This window comes from Trichoderma breve, chromosome 6 (genome assembly GCF_028502605.1).
Source record: "Trichoderma breve strain T069 chromosome 6, whole genome shotgun sequence".
NCBI lineage: Eukaryota > Fungi > Ascomycota > Sordariomycetes > Hypocreales > Hypocreaceae > Trichoderma > Trichoderma breve.
The window spans coordinates 3,306,249-3,328,881 of record NC_079237.1 but is presented as its reverse complement, the minus strand read 5'-3'; the positions used below and the strand labels follow the sequence as shown (position 1 = coordinate 3,328,881).

At 45.4% G+C, this 22,633-nt stretch overlaps 10 protein-coding genes across 10 annotated transcripts; 6 read left to right on the top strand and 4 right to left on the bottom strand.

The window, feature by feature from the left end:
* Positions 1-490: 490 nt before the first annotated feature.
* Positions 491-1,538, top strand: T069G_09922 (short chain dehydrogenase domain-containing protein; the record flags this gene model as incomplete). Its single annotated transcript, XM_056177132.1, has 3 exons — positions 491-542; positions 593-1,194; positions 1,263-1,538. 3 exons carry the CDS (start codon positions 491-493, stop codon positions 1,536-1,538), a joined length of 930 nt encoding a protein of 309 aa, XP_056025610.1.
* A 386-nt stretch (positions 1,539-1,924) lies between these two features.
* On the bottom strand, positions 1,925-2,395 carry T069G_09921 (uncharacterized protein; the record flags this gene model as incomplete). The annotated part of the gene is made up of 1 exon (XM_056177131.1): positions 1,925-2,395. One exon carries the CDS (start codon positions 2,393-2,395, stop codon positions 1,925-1,927), a length of 471 nt encoding a protein of 156 aa, XP_056025609.1.
* A 4,508-nt stretch (positions 2,396-6,903) lies between these two features.
* Positions 6,904-8,389, top strand: T069G_09920 (uncharacterized protein; the record flags this gene model as incomplete). The annotated part of the gene is made up of 6 exons (XM_056177130.1): positions 6,904-7,012; positions 7,084-7,105; positions 7,159-7,414; positions 7,555-7,761; positions 7,827-8,282; positions 8,354-8,389. 6 exons carry the CDS (start codon positions 6,904-6,906, stop codon positions 8,387-8,389), a joined length of 1,086 nt encoding a protein of 361 aa, XP_056025608.1.
* Positions 8,390-8,695: 306 nt separating this feature from the next.
* T069G_09919 (uncharacterized protein) lies at positions 8,696-9,433 on the bottom strand (the record flags this gene model as incomplete). Its single annotated transcript, XM_056177129.1, has 1 exon — positions 8,696-9,433. The coding sequence occupies one exon, from the start codon at positions 9,431-9,433 to the stop codon at positions 8,696-8,698; it is 738 nt and encodes a 245-aa protein (XP_056025607.1).
* Positions 9,434-9,951: 518 nt separating this feature from the next.
* Positions 9,952-11,812, top strand: T069G_09918 (ferric reductase like transmembrane component domain-containing protein; the record flags this gene model as incomplete). The annotated part of the gene is made up of 2 exons (XM_056177128.1): positions 9,952-10,405; positions 10,464-11,812. 2 exons carry the CDS (start codon positions 9,952-9,954, stop codon positions 11,810-11,812), a joined length of 1,803 nt encoding a protein of 600 aa, XP_056025606.1.
* Positions 11,813-11,970: 158 nt separating this feature from the next.
* Positions 11,971-14,261, bottom strand: T069G_09917 (pro-kumamolisin, activation domain-containing protein; the record flags this gene model as incomplete). Its single annotated transcript, XM_056177127.1, has 8 exons — positions 11,971-12,016; positions 12,080-12,186; positions 12,239-12,479; positions 12,534-12,589; positions 12,668-12,857; positions 12,945-13,413; positions 13,471-13,916; positions 13,972-14,261. The coding sequence occupies 8 exons, from the start codon at positions 14,259-14,261 to the stop codon at positions 11,971-11,973; spliced, it is 1,845 nt and encodes a 614-aa protein (XP_056025605.1).
* Positions 14,262-15,195: 934 nt separating this feature from the next.
* T069G_09916 (uncharacterized protein) lies at positions 15,196-15,907 on the top strand (the record flags this gene model as incomplete). The annotated part of the gene is made up of 2 exons (XM_056177126.1): positions 15,196-15,248; positions 15,307-15,907. 2 exons carry the CDS (start codon positions 15,196-15,198, stop codon positions 15,905-15,907), a joined length of 654 nt encoding a protein of 217 aa, XP_056025604.1.
* Positions 15,908-17,069: 1,162 nt separating this feature from the next.
* Positions 17,070-18,275, top strand: T069G_09915 (uncharacterized protein; the record flags this gene model as incomplete). Its single annotated transcript, XM_056177125.1, has 5 exons — positions 17,070-17,370; positions 17,424-17,546; positions 17,609-17,739; positions 17,794-17,893; positions 17,965-18,275. The coding sequence occupies 5 exons, from the start codon at positions 17,070-17,072 to the stop codon at positions 18,273-18,275; spliced, it is 966 nt and encodes a 321-aa protein (XP_056025603.1).
* Positions 18,276-19,134: 859 nt separating this feature from the next.
* On the top strand, positions 19,135-19,932 carry T069G_09914 (acetyltransferase (GNAT) family domain-containing protein; the record flags this gene model as incomplete). The annotated part of the gene is made up of 3 exons (XM_056177124.1): positions 19,135-19,414; positions 19,468-19,599; positions 19,670-19,932. The coding sequence occupies 3 exons, from the start codon at positions 19,135-19,137 to the stop codon at positions 19,930-19,932; spliced, it is 675 nt and encodes a 224-aa protein (XP_056025602.1).
* A 149-nt stretch (positions 19,933-20,081) lies between these two features.
* T069G_09913 (uncharacterized protein) lies at positions 20,082-20,705 on the bottom strand (the record flags this gene model as incomplete). Its single annotated transcript, XM_056177123.1, has 1 exon — positions 20,082-20,705. One exon carries the CDS (start codon positions 20,703-20,705, stop codon positions 20,082-20,084), a length of 624 nt encoding a protein of 207 aa, XP_056025601.1.
* Positions 20,706-22,633: the final 1,928 nt, after the last annotated feature.

The window sequence follows — 22,633 nt, the reverse complement described above, 5'->3', positions numbered from 1 at the left end:
CTCCTAGCGGCCTTGACTGCTGCTCGCAGTCGACGCTTTGCAAATATGCCTAATTTAGCCTTGGTCTGAGGTGTGTGTGAAGCCGTCGGTCGTATCTCAGTCCAGATTGGAATCGCGACTGGGGTGAGAGAGGTATAGCGTAATGTAGACTTCGGTAAGCGGGATCTTGAAGACTGCGAGAACGGTAAGACAAAGACAGTTTGCGGAGATAAGCATATAACAACTCCGCCAATATTGTACCGATCCCTGGGTATACCATCAGAATTTGGAATCTACTATTGAATTCAATGTTGTATTTGCCCTAGGATGCCCATTTACAGGTCGATACCTAGCACGTGCATATGCCATGTAACACAACCTGGAATTGTCTCAGAAGACGTCAACTGTAGGTGGTCTATAAAATGGCCCTCAAGTTCATGCGGGGAACCGAAAGCACCAGGCAGTACCAGCAGTATAATCTGAGAGATCGTATACCTATCGAAGTGAAAAGATGACACTGTCTGTGGTAGGAAAGCATGCCATTATCACAGGTGGTGGCTCAGGTACGACGTCTTGCAGTTGAGTGTGGTAACCTAAGCTGACTTTTCTATAGGGATCAATCTTGCATTTGCAAAGAAGCTCCTCTCTCGCGGATGTTCCGTCTTAATCGGTGACTTGGGCCTTCAGCCAGAAGCCCAGGAGCTTCTGAAGCAATATCCACACGAGCCATCGAAGCCGCCATCTGCTTCCAGGCCGGCTGCACTGTTCAAGAAGACGGATGTGAGATCTTGGCCACAGCTCACAGAATTGACTAGGACAGCCGAGGCAGCTTTCCCACAAGTCGACATTGTCGTACCAGGCGCCGGAATCTTCGATCCCAAATGGAGTTCTTTCTGGGAGCCGCCAAAGTCCGCAACAAATCCAGATAGCCCATCAAGAGACGACGCGCATGGCGATCCGGGTCATTATGCCGTGATCGATGTTAATTTGGTACACCCCATACGGCTGAGCCAGCTCGCCATTGCACATTGGACCTCGCGGCGAATTCCGGGCTCGCTACTCGTAGTCGGCAGCATGGCTGGATATCTATACGGCCTCGGGACGCCTTTGTATTTTGCTAGTAAACATGGCGTCCACGGGTTCGTTCGAAGTCTCGGTTATTTACGAGAAACGGCTGGTATTCGAACGGCGGCGATTGCGCCAGGCGCTGTAAATGTAGGCATGCGACTGTACCCCAGAAATAATGGAGGATGGATGGTGGCTGACTGCATTTGAACATTTAGACACCACTTTTAACCGACGACCCAGAAAGAAGAAGCGCGTTAAGGCAAGACTTGGCAGCAAGCCCTGAGGATATTGCTGACGCCATGTTGGAAATGCTGGAGGATCCTCAATATGGTGATGGGACGATATTCGAGGCGACGGCTGAGGGGACGAGGGTTGTGCCCGCGTTCAACGCCCCTATGCCAGAGTTCAAGGATGGAGCTATAGCAACGTACATGGTTGAAGTAGAGAGGCGATTGATAAAGAAGATTACGGAGGAAGGCCTCAAGGTTTGAGTAGGTGACGCCATGCGAGTTCCTTGTGTAAGGGCAACGTTTTTTATTTCGCTACAAGTTCTTTTATATAAGTTCTTTTATGAGTAGGACTTGAATTCTGGTTGAATTGATTCAGGAGGGACGGGACATAGCCTTTTATCGAGCCATTCACTACGTTTAGGATTAGGTCGCTCTGTGAATAAGTCATTCTATTTATGTATTTGCTATAAAAATTCTGGCACTGATATTTCTATTTTTGATACCAAAAGAAGTTCAACAGAGATCTGGAAATAAGTAGGTTGAATGTACTCTCAGATATGACGGATCTGTAACTTGAATTAGTATTAATAGTCATCGCAATCAAGGGCAAAGATCTTACAGCGACAAGTCCCTAACCCGCGCTGTCATCAAGACTGGGTCACGACGACAGTGTTCGCAGAAACCAGAGCCCAATGCTGCCCGGAGTAATCGCCGCCAGCCAGATGAGCTTGATAAGTGTCAGAATACACGTCTAGGTGTTGGCCTGTCCCCGTGAAGCTGTTGCTCAGCCTGTACGGATAGGCAGGATTCGTGTTCCACTGGTCGAATCTCCAATATTGGCCACTGTATTCTCCAGTATTGGCAAAATGAAGGTTGACGCTATTCACTCCATTGTCATTAACGACATCAAGTGCCTGCTTAACTCCATCGGTGAGGGTGTGTAGGCGATAGTAGCCAGCTGAGTTCGTCGGAGTCAGGAACCAGAGGCTGTTGGAAGTAACATTGGTTGCGTCTACCATAGAGAGAGAGTTGCCATTTCCTGATAGGGCAAGTATTTTAGCTGCAGCCGTAAAGCTGTTCTTAAGGACGTAGATTCTGCTTGTGTCGATGTTCACCATTTTGCCTTGACTCTATGCTAATATGCGTATGTGATTGTAGATTTTCAGCTGGGTGGTGAAACCTTTTGGCTAGGGTTGAGTCTTTATAGTTAACAACGGACGGTTGGATTACTAGATGATGCCTTGAGAATGAATAATTGCAACTACGACATGTTGTGAGAGCTGAATACCCCTCTCTGCGGCTGAAGTTTGTCTCAGAGCGTGATACGAAGGCAGACGACTCTTTCAGCCCCCTTGCAGCTATTCATTAGTCTAGCTTCACAATAGGATTTGACAACTTAGTAAGATCTAGGTTATATGCTATGAAAAGGAGGCAGTGCTGATGGTCTAGACCGCCCTGTGATGTTCTACGACCTTCGTGCTGCATACACGGGACGAGTCTCCGCTGAGCCGCGCCCTGCATAATCACATGTTGAGACGGTTTTACTCGGTATGAGATGAAAGAAGTGAATAAACTGGTCCTATTTGCTGGTTTAGACGATACAATGATCACATGCTCCATCCGTTAGGATTCTAGACAGAGCGCCACCGTCCTAGCGAACAATGCCCTGTTATACAACGATCCCGCGCTTCTATGCAGAGGCACTGCATATCTTATGTTACGGTAGTAGTTATATACCTTCATGAAAAGCACACTGAATTGCCAGTTCTTATGCACCGGCAGAGGTCCATACATAGTATTAAGCATCATACTAGTCTGGACTCATTGTACAAGAGGAATCATGATTTCAGGCACATCTATGTAAATCAAAATGTATGACTCTGGATTGCATTGGCAACGGCCTCAATCACTATTGTAAATAATGTCTCAAAATTCACATAAAGTAAACCCTAGCCATGCATCAGATAGCACCGTTTAAGTATCGTCTATCCTAGGAGCATGGCAAGGCTGCAACCTCAAGATTACGGCGTTTTTCAGTTATTCTGTAATAGGGTGGAGATCGCACAATCCTTTGTGCAACATATGTGAATGTTAGTTTATGCCAACTAAACGATACCAAATGCCACAAAACATGAACTAGCTATTATAGTGGTTCTTCGAGCCTCTCTAGATATATCTAAGCGACTCTTCTTACTAGGGCCGCACCAACGTCTCTGACGGTTAAGGATGCTACACTATATACAACTTTTTCGTGCTCATCCAATTGTAACGTATCACCAGACTATTGATGCAATGTCTTGTAGAAGTGCTGACATACTTTTCCTATATCACATCCTCGCTGCCTAATAGGATCTCAGGACAGTTCCCGACCCGGCCATGGAGCTGTTGGTTCACTGCGGTACATAACCAGCGAGTAACCAAGAGCTTTAATACGGATCCAGGTTGCGGTTTTTTTCTACTTCTGCTATGAAATTCTCGCAATTCTCCGACAACCATCAGTCTGCCAGTCCTAATACTCATCAATTCCATCAAACACACATATGACGGCGCCAATACTTGACTGTGAAGCAATCGTAGTGAGTATATTCTATAGCGGTCGAGAAAGGGTACATAACTTGGACCTATTCCCTCCGATACATTTGTTGGCATATTTTAGAAGCCCGTGGTGCCTACAGAAGAGTTCGTGTAACATTGTGCACCTCGCTGCTGCGCTATCTTGATGCTCATCTCCGCCGCCCCTGAAGAGAAAAGTAGCAAGGAGAGTAATTCTGTTCAGCTAACTTATCCAATATTTTCTTGGTTAACATGGATTCACGTCTACGAAGATCCACAGAGAGCCACAGAAGACTACTATCATTGTTTGAAAGCCAATAAAGGTATGCCGAAAGCTTGAAGAGCCCCTAGAAAGGTCCTAAAGCGGGACGAGGGTGCCGAATTTAATAGTCCTCATGGTTTTGAGGTCGAAAATAATTGAAGATGCTCTAACGAAACATCTAATTGTCCCGAGTCGGTTTGATTCGAGCAACGAGTCCAAAACCTAGACTGACCTAGCCCAGATTGAACTGTGAGGCTGATCTACAGCACTCCGTTGGCTCGGGGGAGCTTTCATACACGCAATAGCGGTTGCAGAATAATATTTCTGCCGCATGTCAGCCTTATGGTTATCTGTATAGTCACAGACGCCCTTGATGAGACGGTTGGGAAATTATCCCATGCGTTGACTCCCTACATCTCAAATCCTTCAACATTCCTTCCTCCACATCCAGGGTCGGCATTTTTGTAAGATTTGTTACTTCACCTAACGCAGTTTGCTCAAAGCCTATCGCGAAAGTGGGCCGGCCTTGTATCTGCCACAGGTTGTCTCAGAGGCGACGTGTTCGTAGATCTTATAGCATTTAAGCCATGATGTTTCGCATTCAATTCCCTCGAACTGCAGGATGACACATGTCTGGTAGCCTACGTATAAACTGCAGTGATTGTGGTCTAATCAAATTCAGTATCTGTCCATGACGATATCCTATTCCCTTGGACATCACCATTGAAACTATGCAACTTCATCTTCCGTATAAAATACCTTTCATCTTCAAAGACGAGCACGGGCATAAATATATAAGACGTACCATTGGCAATGTGATGTGATGTAACCTGCATTAGCCACGGTACTCGTCATTTCCAGCCGTTGAGCTATTGGCTGTGTTTTTGTTGATCCTTTACCGTGTCTCGGACCTCTCCCCAACATGGCAGCCATTGGACGTAAAGATCTGCCACCAACTTCAATAGAAGAGTTATTTCATGAATAACGACCACTGTGGAGAATGAATGGTCAGATTGATGGGAAGAAAAAAACTTTCTATAGGTAGGAAGATACCAACTACGTATTGTCCCAAGCTGTGGTTGGCTACCGCGCCTAATTGAGCGAGTGTCTCAAACAAGAAGCACATGTTATATGGCGCCATGCCTCCTATGGAATACGTCTTGCACTTGTCCAGGCAGACTATGTACATCTATAGTCAGTCAAGATCTACTGTTAATATGGACTGTTATCTTACGGTTTAGGTTTCGAGTAGGATGTATACCCCACAGTTAATAGTGCTATTTTCTCTGAATTCTCATCTTTTCCCATGAGCGCGTGGCTCTTTCTGACCTGAGTCTCAACCAGTGGGATCCCTGGTTCAGTGAGATTGGCAACACGTAGTTCTATCAGGCTGGCGCTTATATGAAGTCAAAGGTTTCAAAATTTGGTGATAGATCAAATAGGGAGACTCCAATTTTCTCACACCGAATTCTAGCACAACGAGACATGGCTCAGACCATGTAAGCATGCATCTTCTGGCCTATAAGAAAGTCTCCTAGGCCCTAGCTACGTCATCTCAACTGCAGAGTTACCCCATGGCCTAATAGACATCAATGCCACATAATATCTGTAATCTCTGTAGGATCATCCGTGCTTTCACCATGGCGGCAATCGCCGATGGCAAACAGGGGATGAGTGGGGTACCAAAGCTTGCCTGACCTCGCGGATTATATAGCTGTTGTAGATACATGCCCTATATACTCTACCTACCTAGCTAAATATAGTACGAGAAGTTGTGCATGATAGTGCTTCTTTCGCCTTAATTCCTCCCTCAAATATAAATCCGAATATGGTAGTGGCCGATTCCAGCAAAGGCATACTAGGGGGGTCACGGCGAATTACAAGACGGCGAGGTGCTTGCAATCGTTGTAGAGCTCGCAAGGTTCGATGTCTGTTTATCCTACTGGCTATTTAATAGTCTGATGATCGTTCTAACCTGAATGCAGGTGATGGAAAAAAGCTATGTAGTGAATGCGAGGTCTTGGTCTCCGATCTAGCCGTGTTTTCGATATGAGACTAACCACCAGAATATAGAGGCTTGGCTTTGATTGCAAATATGTACCGACGCATCAATCACGACCGTCCATCGATGAGGCGTCGCCCGAGACGCCAATCTCACAGCAGATGGAATCGCCATTTGACAATACTCCATTTAGCGAAAATGGCTTGTCTTTTCTCGAACCAGAATATCTTGGAGATACTTTTGCACCCTGTGTTGTTCCTTACTCCACGAATCATCTAGAGCCGGCTGAGTTTCTCAACTTGAATGCGGTTCCTTCTAATGGCACGAGCGACACCACTATACCTCATTGCCATAACCTATTCGATACAAAGGGACAATTTGCATTTAACGAGCAATTATTTGTGGATTCAAAGATGCCATCCACACAACTTTTGTCAAACTCATATACAAGCCCCAAACTAGGCCGTTCGGTAAGAGCGACATCTCCTGGAGACCAGTCCATGTCAGAATTGAATGATGCCAACCCTTTGGTAAGCTGGTCTATTCGTATTTATCTTAAGTATAATTGGAAGGGAGGCATATTAACTTGTTTTTATAACAATAGAACGGTTGTATGTTTAAAGGTACGTAAAAGCTCCTCCTAATACAACTAGAGTGAGATAGTAGAAATGAGATTGAGGCTGAAAGAATCCCAAGTCAAAACTAGACAAAACAGTTTGATAAAGGACACGATACTGGAGAGCATTGAGCAACATTGTAATCAACGGCGACTGGATAAAAACGACCATCTTCTTCATACATTGGAGAAAATGATGACGAAACATGTCACAATCTATCCTCCCGAAATCTTTGGTGGCCTAGAGATGAATGTAGACAATCTTACCATTCAACGAAGATTCGTGTTCGATTTTGTCGACGGTATGTACCATCAGTAACTGTCTTATTCTCGCTTGTTGAAAACAAGTTCATGGCTAACATGTTAAACATAGTGTGTTTGAGTGATCAACTAGGGTAAGATGTCGACCACTAAATTATCCGCATAAGGATTGTGTTGCCAACAACAGCTCTAGTGTCTCTGCATTTTTAGATCGGGCGTCACTGGAAAGCGCCGTTCACGATGCTCTGGGTCAGTTACCGTGCCCGACGCCCACAAAAGCCCTTGCCCATATGGTGCTTGCGCTTGGAACACATTTTTTACAATGCGAAGGCCGATGTGAAAGACTACCAGAACTCCAACACAATCCTATCTTTCACTTTAATGAGGCCTTGAAGTTTAAAGATCAGCTGTTGAATGATATCTTCTCTGTTCAGAGTTTACAGGTAAGATTGGATGTTTCCCTGTCAAGGTATTTCACTAGATGGAACACTAATAATGGAATAAAGGCTCTCGTCGCAATGGTATAGTATTTCTAATACTTCATGACTGGCTAGCTCATATACTAAACTCTCGGCTGCCTTAGACTTTCTTTGGGCTACTCATTGAATCGAGAGAAGCCCGTAGTTTCTTGTTTGACTGCATTCGATATTCACAAATAATGCGCTTGAACAGAAGCAGCTCAATAGATGCATTGTGTGCTACACCAGAAGACAGGAGAAGAGTGAAGAAGGCCATGTGGTTTTTATACGCCATGGAGCAGCGCTTTTGTCTTCGGACAGAGACTTTTCCTGTCAGTCTGTGGTCATTTCTTCATATGACCATGTTACGAACTTTCCAGCACTGACAAACACATAGCTTCTTAATCACGACTTTATCGATCATGAACCGCCAAAACCAGAAGGGCATTCGGCCTCAGTTGATTGGTTGTCAATATTGTGCCACCATGCAAGTCTCTGCGCGTTCATCTTACAAGAGTTCTACGGCCAAAAAGCACTGCAAAGCCAAGGCTCGAGTTACATCTTTGACCTCGAAGAGCAACTCCGTAAATGGATGCAACGACTGCCATCGGAACTTCAATTAGTAGATGGCCAAATAGTTGGCTTGAACACCATGAGATCCCAAGAACGAAGAATAAAGCTCCACATTTTCTGTCTGTACTATGAGATTCTTCTTGCAGTATATGCAAAGCAGACATCCACAGAGTCTCTAGCTGTTACTGATGTCATTATGTGGCCATCATTTGGGGATCAGCAACAAACTTCGGCAGTGAAAAAGCTCCTTGAGGCTAGCCATCAGTTCACCGTGGCAGACGTACGTTTGGATCTGTATGTTTGGTACTACGACGCACTTTCTAATGTTCAGCGTGACTAACAAATTTCCAGGTCATTTTATCAACTAATTCGCGTCGCTTCTTGTAAACTAGCGACTAGTACAATTTGCGATGGTAAAAATAGTAAAGATCTTTCTTACCTTTCCATGGCGGTTGGGTTCTTTGGACGTATGGCGATTGGCGACATCGACGGTCCCCAAGAAGAGGTTACAGAAATTGTGAGGATTGTGCACCAGTTGGTAAAAGAGAATCACGATACTCATTAGTAGTGGAATGAGAAATGGTTAAGATCAGTCAGAAATGAAATTGATGCATTCTCTACTCGTCAACGAAAATATTTGCTGCCTCATCTATCCTTCACTACCCCCTCGTATCTGGATCGAGGTCAATCTTCTTATACTGGTACGTCAATGGTACAAGGTGCAAACCCAACATAAAAGCCCTCATTCAACTCGTCCATTGGCTTCTTATTTGGATTGCTAAGCTCTTCCAAGCAGTGCGCTGCATGCCAAAACTGCTTATTCTCGTCATTGAGCTGCACTTTACCCTCGGCAGCTCGATGAGTACGCCGAAGGAGATATTTGCAATGTGCCAGGTGTTCTTCTCGAGTAGTATAGACGTGCTGGTCAGCGAGAGTTGGGCCGTTGGCAAGAAGTGCAAAGGCACGTTCGCCAACGATGCGATTCTTTCCCTCGGGGTCGAGAAAGTAAGGATAGGGTCCCATTTTGCGATCATGGCTGCTGACGTATTCGCGGTACTCCGATTCTGTCAGGGAATCCATGCATTGCTTTGCTACCCAGTTGTGTGAAAGCAAGTCAAATGCACAGCCGCGCGCTTCCGCTTCTTCTGTGGTGTTTCCGCACTCTAGCGTTTGTTTCTCATATCTAATAACACGAGGAGTAGAGTGAAAAGTGGTTCTCCATGCTGTCACTAGAACTATCCAGAGGCAAAATAAACCGATTGATGTACGGAGTGCGTCGTAGAAGTACTGGAACATGCTGCGAGGGTGAGGATTGGACGGATGAGGCCCGTCTAATTTCTCAGCATCGCCATCAGTGAACGAGTTTGAGGCTGAAGAAACCTCGCTTCCTTGAAGGCGTTCATAAGCAGTCTTAACTTTGAGAGGCCACATATTGAAATTTCTCTCTGAATGACAATTATTCTTCGATTCAAGATTAGAATTGGTGATTCATAGGGCAGCAAGCTCACATATCTCCATGGAACTATGGTATAAGCATCTTTTAGATTAAGCTCTGCGTGTCAAATTGAATTGAGTAAGATGATACTGCGTATTCATATGCTGCACAATGACGATTTGTTGTTTCACTTCGGACCGACTTGGTGTGATGTGCTCGGACTCGGACCGGATCCAATTCTCTACCTCACTATTCCGAGAAATGTTCCACATGCACGTTATTTTGCGGCCTCTATTCTCACATTGCGTCAATAATGATCAATTAAGCTGCGATGAATTGGCTAACGCCTCCTCTCCATCCGACTTCATAGACGTATGAATGCAGATGTACACTTACTCGGACCAGGAACCAAGTGTCTCACAAAGCGGCCTCTGGAAAACACCGACCTTTCGCTGCAAAATGGCTAGCTGTCTTCTTTCTATCCCAACCATTCGACTTAGAGGCCCTTTCTAGAATGGAATCATCTTCAATCTACCTTTCACTGCCAGCTAGCAAAGAACGGTTGTATGACTACGGCCAGGCGATGGATTGGCCCTATCAATTCGTTACCCTCTCTGAGGCTGATAGACACAAACGCCGTATTTTGAACGATCAGTTCGGTCTATACGCACATTTATCACCCCTTGTACCTATCCTTGGTTTGCTCTTAGTGAGACTTGTACGATGGAGGCTAGGTAAATTGACTGACAAACAAGCACCTTACGATGCTGAGGCAACAACATCTGCCGTTGCGTTTTATGAAGCGTCTGTTGCAAGTTCACCGTTGGCTTTATGGCGCCGTTTTACTTGGTGGCTTAGCGACAACGTCGAATTCGCCGGCCTGACCTTGTGTCAAAGAGATCAGTTGATATTTGGTGGTGTCTGGGCGGCTTGGTTGCTATTTCTCTGCACAAAGGACACAGGAACAGGTAAGGATAGTCGGCGCAATCGTGGATTGAAGAATATCTGCTAAAGAAATCTTCTTAGACTATCATCATCTGGCTCGACGATTTGGCATTGTTGGCATATCTCAACTACCCATGCTCTACCTGCTATCACTAAAATGGTTCAATCCAGTTGCGCTCATTTTACGCACATCGCATGAACATTTGAATCGATGGCATCAAACTCTTGGTCGTATAACATACTTATTCATTATGTTTCACGGAGTTTTATATCTCAACTACTACTTTCAAGTCGGGGGATTGCCAGCAGCTTTTCTTCGCGTTGTTCCAGCCCTGGGCATGAGTGGGTTGTTTTGCATGACATTACTCAACACTACCTCGTTGAAACTGATACGTCGGCTTTCGTATCGGGTATTCTTTATCATCCATATTACAGTCGCCCTGGCTCTTCCTTTTATTGTCTGGTTCCATGTTCCTCATGGGAGGATCTACATGGCTGAAGCCTTAGCAGTGGCTATTGTTGATCTTGGTATCCGCCGATATACCAGGGTAACGAGCTTCTGTGCTGTAGAAGCCGTCATCAGCACTGATCTTGTCAAAGTCAAAGTAAAAGGCTCAGAAAAAATGATGAAGAGCATCGCATCTCGCCCTGGGTCGCATATCTACCTGAGCATTCCTCCTACGTCAAGGTCCAAGAAAACTCCTTTATTGTTATCATATCTTGGCTCTGAGCTTATATCCAATCCGTTCACGGTAGCATCTGTTGATGAAGAAGCAGAGGAGTTTATGCTCATTGTCCGTCAAATGAGAGGGCCGACGACGAAGGCGCTTTCGAGCTTTACGAACCCATTGTCAATAGACACCAATGTTGCTCTTAGCTTTGACGGTCCATATGGAGGTTATACCAGTTTCCCTAGCTTCTCTGGATCTGAATTCGATGGAGTGCTGCTATTTGCTGGAGGCGTCGGTGCAACCTTTATTCTGCCGCTGTTCAAGCATATCAGGACAGAGAACCCATTGTTACGGGTTCAGACGATTTGGGCAACCCGCAACATCAATGAAGCGGCGTGGTGCACCACTCAGGCAGACCGCGGCATTTTAGAAGAGGGTGGGTTACGTCTCTTTTGCACAAGAAGTGGATTTGAATCAACAGACAGCTCGGCATACGAATCTTCAAGCATGAGTGATGTTGAAATGAGCAGCCTCGACAAAGAGAGTAAAGTGGACGATAGGAGTGTCCCTGTGGATAGTTTTCAGCGGCCAAATATAAGGCAAATTGTCAACGCTTTTTTTCAGCAAGGCCGTGGTGGACGTGTTGGAGTTGTCGTATGTGGCCCTGATGAAATGGCTGCTGATGTGAGACGGGTAGTGACACACTGGGTCGAGAGAGATAGAGATGTTTGGTTCCATAACGAGAGTTTTGGCTGGTAGAGTAATGATATAGGATGAATAAATATTAATTATTACTACTGTTCTATCACGTCTGTTCTTGTTGATAGTGCATAGTCACTTGATTCAATTGGATATACCTTTACCCCAAACATAGCACCGTTTCCTTGCAGTGATACTTCCATTTTATCAGCAAGATCTCATAGGCTGAGGAACAAGTCAACCAATTTGGGAAAATAGGGTGTTCTTCTGAAGTTAGCTTCAAATAATGAACCAAAGGTCAAGCTAAGTTGCAAGGGAGATTCTCACCCAAGACCACTGACAGGATCCCATCCCTTGACTGCTGGAAAACCAGTTGTATTACACCCCGGATTAGATCCTTCCGTGATATCAACAAAGACTTCGGTATGGGCGTACTAGAATCGGTTAGCCCATGAATATCACCACTGAGAACTGGGACAGCCATACCAAGACAGGGTGGATGAAGCCAACAGTGCTTTTGTTGGCAGCGAGACGGCGCTCGTTTATCAGCGTGATTACAGCCGCCCATATGGGAGCTGAGAGAGATGTGCCGCCGACATGACCCCACCGGCCTCTCTTGAAGGCAACCAGTCTTTCACCAATAGCTGATACGTCAGGGTAACCGCGGCCACCAGCCCTGTAGACACCATCGCCAACATCGCTGAAGTTGACACCAGGATTTTCGTAACTAGTAAAGTTTAAAGCGACTCGATCGAAATATGAGGAGATGGCGTCCGTTTGCCATTCGGGTGCGTCGAAATAGTTAGAGAATCCACCGCCGCTGTACGAGGTAGACGACTCATAGTACGTGGTATTGCTATCCCTAAGCCTCTTGAACTGCGTGGAGCCGACAGCCAGGACATAAGGACAACTTACATCGGCGGAAGGATAAAAGACTTTTCCATCGGTACCAGCACATCCATTATTCGTGAAAAGATTCTCTGGGTAAGAAGCCACGCCATAGTCTCCAGATGACTCAACCACAGTTACACCTTGTAAGGCGAGCTTCATAATCTCATTGCACTGTCGCCTCAAGTACGATGCAGGTAGATCCGCTTCACCGCCGCTGTAAGAGATAGATATAACATTCGTAGGGCGGTATACGCCACATTGCAGCTGACCCTTGTATCCATCGGGATTGGGATTGGGGTACGAAGGATCAAGGCATTCTGGTCTAGTACAGTCACCGGTCTCATTGTACGCTGAGTACGTACAGTATGACCCATCAATTGCATCAAAGAAAGTGTTCCAGAAGCCATGATATGGTGTGTCTGGTGCCTTTTGACTAACTTCATAGAATTGATCGTCTGTTTGGAACAGAACAACGCCTTGTGGCCAAATCAACGGCCAGGCAGCCTCAATGTCCATATCCGCTTCGACACCCGCAACAGACTGGTTATATCCTGGAACGTCTTCAACTGAGCCAATAGCGCCGTCAATGAGTCTTTCCTCTGGGTAGGTGCCATTCGGTATGTGTGGGTGAAGCGTGGCAAAGAATGTGTCGAGATCAGCTTTGCTATAGTGCTCATCCAGACCGCCAAAAATACCAAGCTCATTTCCAGGTATGGCAACTGTATTATTGGGAATGCCGTATTGGGCTCTGATACAAGCAATGGTGAGATCTGTATCGCAAGAACCCGAGACAAAAGGTATTGGCGTCGTACTGCGGTTGCCGCTACCTCTGCCATCTTCATCATTTATATATGGCACATTCTTATGCGCGGATCTGCTCATAGGCTTCTCTTGTAGCTCCTGTACTTGGCGCTGCATCAATTTCTTCAGCTTATTAGGATGGGCTTGAAGCTTGATACCAGGAGTGATGTAGTCTATGTACTCTCGAAGATGGAGAGGGACATAGTACTCCTCGACAGCGACAGTCTTGCTGCCCGACGCAAGGTGCTCATACTCAAAAAATTCTGCAAACAGAACATTTTCAGCGTCTTCAGCTCTTGAATCAAGTTGGATCCACTGCTTGTTGGCTGAAAGTGAGATGGCCTCGTCAGCAAAGCCGGCGCTAACAAGCCAGTCCCTCACAGCATCGAAAGCAGTCTCAGACGGAGCAAACATTTCGATTACTTCTTCTGGAGACATGTGCTTTCCATAATCTGGCGAGTTTGGATTCGAGCTAATACTTGTGTTATTAATGGGAACATTATGGAAGGGCTTAGGATTTTGCTTACATCTTTTGTAGACGACGCGCTCCCTCGTCAATGTTACTCTGCACGAGACCAATACGCATGGGAAGCAGACTATTAGCTGGAACTCTGATTTGTTTTTCCCATTGGCCTTCCCAGTGGGAGTTTTGTCGCTCATGTAGCCTGTGAGAGTCGGGTATCTCACGTTTGGTCAGTGAGGCTTTGCTGCTCTGTGCCGATTTGTTACTCGACAAGCTATCGATTGCAGCACCCATAGCCTCTAACACGAGGATATGAGCGATGATGGTGGATATGACAGTCAATCTCACGGCCATTATGTATCAAATATTACAAGTAATCAATTTTCAATAGGATGATTACGTGCAGTGCCTGTTCCACGTCTCTTGAAAGTCTGCTGTCGTTTGTGGTTGCTTTGCCGCGCAACTGCTAAGCCACTCGCGAAGTATGGTAGCCGACTCCTCTGCTCTATGTGACTATGTGAATATCCAATGGTAGAATCCCCTGAGCGAAGATGCCTACGGTAGTTGTCACAGGCAGCGAAACAAAACGGAGATGAGGTAGTTTGCCATCTACCTAACAGATCTTGTCGTCGCAAACCTCGGTAACGAATTACCACTGGTCAAGCTTATAACACTGGTACTTGCCAATGACCTACGCCAAGAAAGTTCATCATCGAAGGATGAGCGGCTCGGTCCGTCCATTTTATTAGATGGGTCTGCACTTCGGTCCGTCGGATCTCTGAGAGTGAGGTTCTGCGACATTTCCTATTCCGGCAACTGACTTCCACCACCGACGTCGTTTTCTACATCTCGTCATACTAAGTTCTAATGATGCCAAGCTTGTCTCGGAAGGTCCGTTGAGTTTTGTTTGACGTTACTTCTCAGCTGCGACTCTGAAATGCAAAGGCCTATTTGCGATGAAAGAAGGGTACTGACATTGTCTGGGTCCGATAGAAGCTGTGTCGGTGCGTCAAAATGCTTCACATCGAGGCTGTTTACTGTCAGTTCGCTGTGACAAATGATGCAATATTCTAATCTTGTTCCATGTCTTGAGAACTATCGTATTGAGACGTAACTATGGGAGATTCGTCGCTTTCAGGCTATATAAGAAGCCATCCCCCGCGGTGCTTGGACAGTATTCTTGCAACTCAACAACGATAACATCGCATCTAAACCAATATCTTGAACAAAGTTTTTAACGAAAGTTTGATAACGTGTTTGCATTATGCGGTACACTAAAGCTTTTGCTATGGCCGCTTTGGCCTCCACTGCCATGGCGCTCGCGCTTCCAATGGCACAACCGTAGGCAAAACATATTCTCTCTACATATTATTATCAAACGCTAATCCGTATAATATAGCTTTGATATTGTCTCTCGCTCCGAGGATACCGTTGTTCCTGACAAGCAACATTACGATAAGCGTCATGAAGATACAGTTGTTCCCGATAAACAGCATTACGACAAACGCCACGAAGACACCGTTGTTCCTGACAAACAGCATTATGATAAGCGCAACAAGGATACCGTTGTTCCTGACAAACAGCATTATGATAAGCGCAACAAGGATACCGTGGTTCCTGATAAACAGCACTATGACAGACGTAACAAGGACACTGTTGTGCCTGATAAGCAGCATTATGACAGACGTAACGAAGACACTGTTGTCCCGGATAAGCAGCATTATGACAGGCGTACCGAGGACACTGTCGTGCCCGATAAGCAACATTACGACAAGCGAACTGAAGACACTGTCGTCCCTGATAAACAACATTATGACAAGCGCAATAAGGATACAGTTGTTCCCGATAAGCAGCACTACGACAAGCGAACTGAGGACACTGTAGTCCCAGACAAGCAACACTATGACAAGCGTACCGAAGACACTGTGGTCCCCGACAAGCAGCACTACGATAAGCGTACTAAAGATACTGTTGTCCCTGACAAGCAACACTACGACTAGTGTGAATTCGATGATATTTACCTCATGTTGACGCTGGAAGCCAAAAGTATCAATACGGGCATTTAGTTCAGGCTTTGAACTGGCGAGCAGGGGGGTTGATAATGACCAATATGGTGCCGTATGTAGGACATGTGAGGATAGTTCAATTCGCCCTCATTAGCTCTCCCATAGGCAATATACGTGAAATTTATTACCTTTGCCGCGTCCTTAGGAGCTGTTCTATTGATTGACAGGCCAATATCTCATGCCTCAATGTATTGATTAAGCGTTAAACTCTACTGGCTATACTACAAGCACGCCTCATGAGGTCATGGTTCTTTTGCCATTTCTTTTCTCTTTATGGACATTACCATTTCCCAATCTTAGACATGCTTAAAGTGCCTGCTATTCTAGTTATCGCTGTGTACAAAAGTATGCGTTACCAAGCCTTTGACTTATGTTTAAAGTCTTGCATTACGAAGTTGAGTGATAAATTATGGAACCAGTGCAATTACAGTCACCAAATACACCGTCCTTTCGCTTGCCACGGTCGTTGTAATACTTGCACTCTGAGAAGCAAATCATTGTGCTAAATCCGATTATTCGCGATTATTTCTCTACGCCAAAAAAGTTTACACCTTTAACTATTGACTATGACTTCTCCGGGGAGATATGCTTCCGTCTAAGTTAGGTGCATTCATGAACCTATGTAATTGCAAGCGGCCAGATCTTGGTCTTGCAAATGACGGCTGAACCTTTGTGTTTCACTAATAGATAACTTTTATGCAGGGGGGTGCAGCACAGTCCCGTTGGCCGAGTCGCCGCGATTCTCCTACCGATGCGCAATGAGCGACTCTCAGCTCTCAAATCCGAGCCTCGTAATTGAACGTTTGGTACACATAGTTTCCGATCTCCATGGCGTCTTGATTCTCGCATGTTTGAAAGCGGTCCGAGATGTCTGTATGTGTCTTGGTTCGGATAGGTGCTGTACTTCGGTCTTCATGTCTCTCAATTCCGAGCTTGGGGTTACATCATTGGTCTCGGACCTTGTCCCTCGGCCTCGAGTCAAAAGTCTAGCCTGCATGCGGGCATCACCAAACTCTGGAATACCATACATATTTCAGATTTCGCATCCATATGGGCTATTAGCGACCTTACATTTAGTCTATTTTGTATTTTCAAGATGGATCTTGGGTCAGCGTCGAGTGCAGAGAAAGGGCGCTCAAGCCTTGAGGCCGAGAACAAAAAGCTTCTGGGCTATTACGATAGGCCTGAAGATGAGCTTGATTCCACATCCACGTGGATTGGAGAAGACGATGCACCCCGGCGACCAAGAAAATGGAAACCCAGTTCGACAACAGTATGGAGATGGGCGATAACCAGTCTACAGATTATATGCAGTGTACTTGTGGGTGCAGCCATAGGGTATGTGCTGAAACCAGGATGCACTGAGTTGGAGTGCGTCCGCATGACTTCAAGCTATTGTAAGTTGTCCATAATTTTATAGTCAAGTTTGACCAAGCTGACCCAAGCATAGCGCCATTGCTTGAGGCAGTAGAATATTACGATTATCAGTTTGAGGCAGAGCTTGACGCCGAAAATGTGTACAAAGGGCACCCTCGACCAGAACTTGATGAAACTTGGACTCGCGTTGGTAAAAGTAAGCATCCAAACTCATCATTACTTCTAATGCCGTATTTTGTGCTTATTTTACATCACAAGTCCATCCGCTCTCAATGCCTGAAAAGTATCGCGCAGAGTTGAATAAAACAAATTCGGGCATACCTTATCCCAAAGAACAAGGTGGTGGAATTATGGTCGAGATTGAGGTTTTTCACCAGCTCCACTGCCTGGTATTAAATTCTCTGGATCTGTTGGCATTGGAAATTGGCTGACCCGTTGAGTAGAACTTTATCCGAAAAGTCATCTATGCAGATTATTATTCAAGGCCCGAAAACCTGCCAATTGAGTTTGAAGTAACGAATAAGCTATTCTTCAACCACGTTGGTGAGTCTAACTCGTCTGTGTTAACCATGGATTCATGCTAATAACTGGCTTCTTTCTGGGTCTTGCTCTAGACCACTGCATCGATTATCTCCGCCAAGTCATAATGTGTGAGAGTGATGTTACGCCCGTCACATCCAACTGGGTTCTCACTCACCACACTCCCCATCCTGACTTTAATACCATGCACAAGTGTCGAAATTTCACTAAATTGCTGGAATGGGTGGAAGAGCACGACAATGGAGGCGTGCCGAGACAGACACCAAACCCCAGCTGGAAGCCTGCGCCAGGACTTGCAGAGACGATATTGGATTACGAACACGGTTTTCCAATACCACCGCATGGACCTCCAGTCACAGGAAAGGATAAATGGGGCCATGATTAAGTTAGGAACATGTAAGGGCTACATACTTATGTAGCTGATTCATCTAGAGTCTCTTCATGGCGTCAATGCATGTAATAAGGTATCTTAGTTTCCACTGTGAGGCTATAAGAAGGCTATTCCATCAGAACTGAATTCATATGAGAATCAGCACAGTCAGAACTGTACCTGACTTCGCATTATTAGTCGTAACCTCGAGATGCGATAGCTGCGAAGGATGATAATTAATGATATCGGTCGAATTGGCTAATGATGAGCATCAAATGGAGATTATTAGATACATGTACCAAAATAACATGAACAGTATACTCGTCATATTCTCTCTGAGATAATATACATATAACTAACCCGTAAGTTTAAATGCATTTCTTTTATTTTACAACAGAAATGTGCATGCGCTTTGCGCATCTATATCGATCATGACACCTACACGCAATAGCACCGGAAACCAACAACATTAGCATCTGCTTGTGATTCGGAGGAAGAGACTTAGCCGGTCGGCAAAACATCGAGACCGAGTAAGACATGGCGGCCAACCGAATGGAGCACTGAATAGCATGAGGGGAGCACGCTGCATGTACTATTAGTTACGTGGACATTAAATGGTTGGGTGGCCACCTTTCTCCCTCTCATTAGAAGCGGAGAACTACCACTCTGCATCCTCGGTAGGCATCAATGAAATCACCAATATACACATAATTATATGAGATCATTAGTGACATCTAGAAAGTCGGAAATATCTCATCATCGGGATGTATGTTCCTTTGAGCATAAAAAAGCGCCCCAAAACGGTTTTAAGACTAAAATCCTACGCAGCATCATCGCATAATAAAGTCAACCAGCGTCTGCTTTCAGCAACAAAATGCCACTTCAGCTTGAGGACATGAAATTTGGAGACGCCGAGGCGTACGCAAACACGTATGCCACCTCGTTCAACACTGACCCTTACTCGAGAGCTTCCTTCTCAGACCAGACATATGATGAGCGGGTAGCTGGCCTTATTCGCCGCTGGCCGAAAAACTACTGTGAAGCTTTCAATGCCTATAAAAAGGTCGTCGACACCGACACGGGAGAGCTGGTTGGTTGGGTCAAGATTGGGTTTCAGAATACCGATATTGATCCCGATCGATTTACTCCAGCCGGTTTGTGCTCTGTCTTGTTTTGAGTGCCAAATGCATCCAACTAATGGCAATAGACGCCCCAGAAGATATAGTCAGAAATCGTCCACCACCCCCAGAAACCCCAACTGCTGCTCCCGAGGGGTCTGGATTTAGCAGCAGAGCTGCGAGGGCCCAATTTCGGGATCTGGGCAATCGGCCTGCCATTAGTATGTCCTAGGCCATCTTTTACTACGTACATGTCTACTGGGCATTGAAACTAAGCCTCTATTTCTCCAGTTTTGAAGCTCATTGGCACACATCCCAAGGCACAGCGACGTGGTGCGGGGAGCTTACTGATGGCCTGGGTCACAGAGTTGGCCGACCAAGAAGGCCTCGCCTGCTGGGTGACTGGCTCACCAATGGCTATGCCGTTGTACAAGAAATTTGGATTTCAAGTGATGGAAGAGATAACCGTAGACCTGCCCGGAAGTAGCGATGGGGAAACTTATACACATACGTGTATGCTTCGCGAGCCGAAGAAACCCGAAGCCACAGCTTGAGTGCTTCACGGTACGCCCTAAAGGTGCTGGACAAAGAGTCCTCAGATGTGAGAGATAATCTAGATTGTTATTATTGTTTGACTAAACTAATTTATTTCCAATTCTTATTGACCTTGTAACCGTTCTATGGGCTTGGTCGTCCCAGTCTTCTAAGCAATGTTTCCGGGCCTAGCATCTGTAGTTGTAGGAGTCGACGAACTTGCTGCACCTTCTCTTCTAATAAGCTGAAGCGCTCTTTCAGCACATTCCTCAGCCGTGGTGTCTTTTGTATAGATAGTATGCTTTGCAAGCCTCTTATTGCTTGGATGCTCCATAAAATGCTTATTGAGGCCCAGCTCATGGCCCCTCCGCGCTTCTGTAATCTTCAACACCTCATCGACGTCCTCACACGGCATTATCAAGATGACATTTTCGTAAGGCCTAATCAACGCCTCAATATTCTCTAGCTCTTGCGGATTCTCAAAGACTGAATGTCCGGCTCCGAAATCGAGAATCTTGCCGTAAAACTGATCGCCCTCTTGTCTTGCATTCTGCAGAATGTGCACGACGGTCTTGTATTCAAACGTTTTCCAGTGCTGGTAAAATGCCCAGAGACCCTTTTCTTCATATATTTTCGCCGCTAGGTCTTTGTCGTAGCCATAAGGTGCGTAGAGTTCATCGCGGTGTCGGTCAAGTGTATACAATTCTTTCGACAGAGTTTTGGCCAGGATTTTGCCAATGGTAGACTTGCCAGAACCTTCTGGGCCGATTAAGATTATGGTTTCGTCGTACATGATGGTTTTTATGTAGGAATTTGTTATCGCAACTCAAATCGAGTGGCTGGTGTAAGGACGAAGTCTTGGGACTCTATGGAGTTTATGTTAAAACGGTGAGTCATAGCCCAATGGCCAAACTAATAACCGCTCCTTCACCCTGCATTTCTACACTTCTGTGAATGGCTAATTTGTGGGCGCCAATCTCTCATTCATGTTTCCATCCCCGTTATCTCCGGAATGGTATTCCATGAGAACGCTCCAGTGTGATGTATGGGCTCCGGCGACATCGAATCTGCGATGGATTTCGATCATGTTCCCAGCGCGATTTAAGTGAGCCCACCCCATGTACTGCTATCAAGGGGGGACAGGAGTACCAGTACCAGAATTTACTTTAGACTAATTCAGACATTTGGTTTGAATTATGATTTGCGTCCGCACTCTTACTATTTACTTATATTGAACTTTACACAGCAACGGCTTGATACTGTTCCGCCACGGCGATTCCCACCAAACCAACATAGAAGCCCCTTAGAACTATAAACATAAACGCAACCGTCACCCGGCAACGATATTAGGCGTAATGATTTAGTATTGTTTTCCCAGAAGTTATAAAGGCTGCTGGTCCCCGGTCTGAATCTCTTCTCTGGAATTTCTTCTGTAGTCCCTCTCAACATTCATTGCCAAAGTTTCAGTCTTAACATCTTCTTCAATAATCACTAATCCAACAATCACTCTCTTTCCAAACATTAAACTCCGATTTCAAACATTTTATGAAGTGTCTTTGATTTCCAAGCCGCCTACTTGACAAATTCAAGATGCAAGACCCTGCTACTTCTGTGCCCATTATGGAAAACCTCTCTCTTGAAGTCAACAGTCATGCCGCCATGCTCCAGGTTCCACTAGAGATCATCTATCTCATCGCCGACAATCTAGGCTTGTCCGATAAACTCTTTCTTTCACAGACATGTACAGCATTACGGCGAATCATGTTCCGTGACTGGAAGCAAGAAGCGTCTAAGCTTTCCCGAGAGGATAGGTTTGCATTTTGGGAAGGAATTGCACACCAATCCACAAATCACTGGGCCTGTCAGAAATGTTGCAAGCTACACCTTGCCAATGACAATACTCTGAAGACTATAGGAGAATACTGTCCCCCTGCGGTTTCAAACTGCCCAGCCCACTATATCTGGATGGCTGTTTCATCGATTATCTTCATGTTCAATTTGCCCTAAAGCTATCACGGCTGGGCAATATGGAAGAAAAACATCTGAAAATGATGATGAGGCCGTTCCGATCGATATCGAAATTCACGGGCCCTACAAATTACACGGCAGATGCTAGGATTATCAATGAACGGTTTCTTCTTCGTCAAGAATGGAAAGCTGGCGGCCATGAAGACAAATATAATAAGATGTGGTCGCAGACAATAACTCGTTGGACACTTTTCCGAGAAAGAAATATAACAATTTGCCCACACTTGTGTCTGCGAGGTGGACTTAATTACAGTCGAGCAGAGAAGAGAAAAGTCAGTGCTACAATCCAGACACGGAGCTGGACCACCCCTCCTCGAGTAATCACCGATCTTGAGGATGGAATTGATCTTGCAATAGAGATACCTGGCCAGTGGGTATTCATTTCCTGCCCACGTTGTCCTACAGATTGTGGCATAATAGTTTCCGAAGGAAATAAAGAAGCGACAATCCAGTCTTGGCATGATCTTGGCACAGAAAGACCACAGTCAGCTATTCACTGGGGAGTATATGTTAGTACTGGCATTTATGATGACTGGATCGACCGAGGGATGAAAGTGGATTATGCTCATGGTAGTATTCGGGCATTATGGTTGGAGGATGATATTGGCAGACAGGTCCGATCACATATGTAGCTGAGTAAATAGACAAAAGTACGAGACTAGTGAGGTGACATGTAATAAATGCTAGTTATAT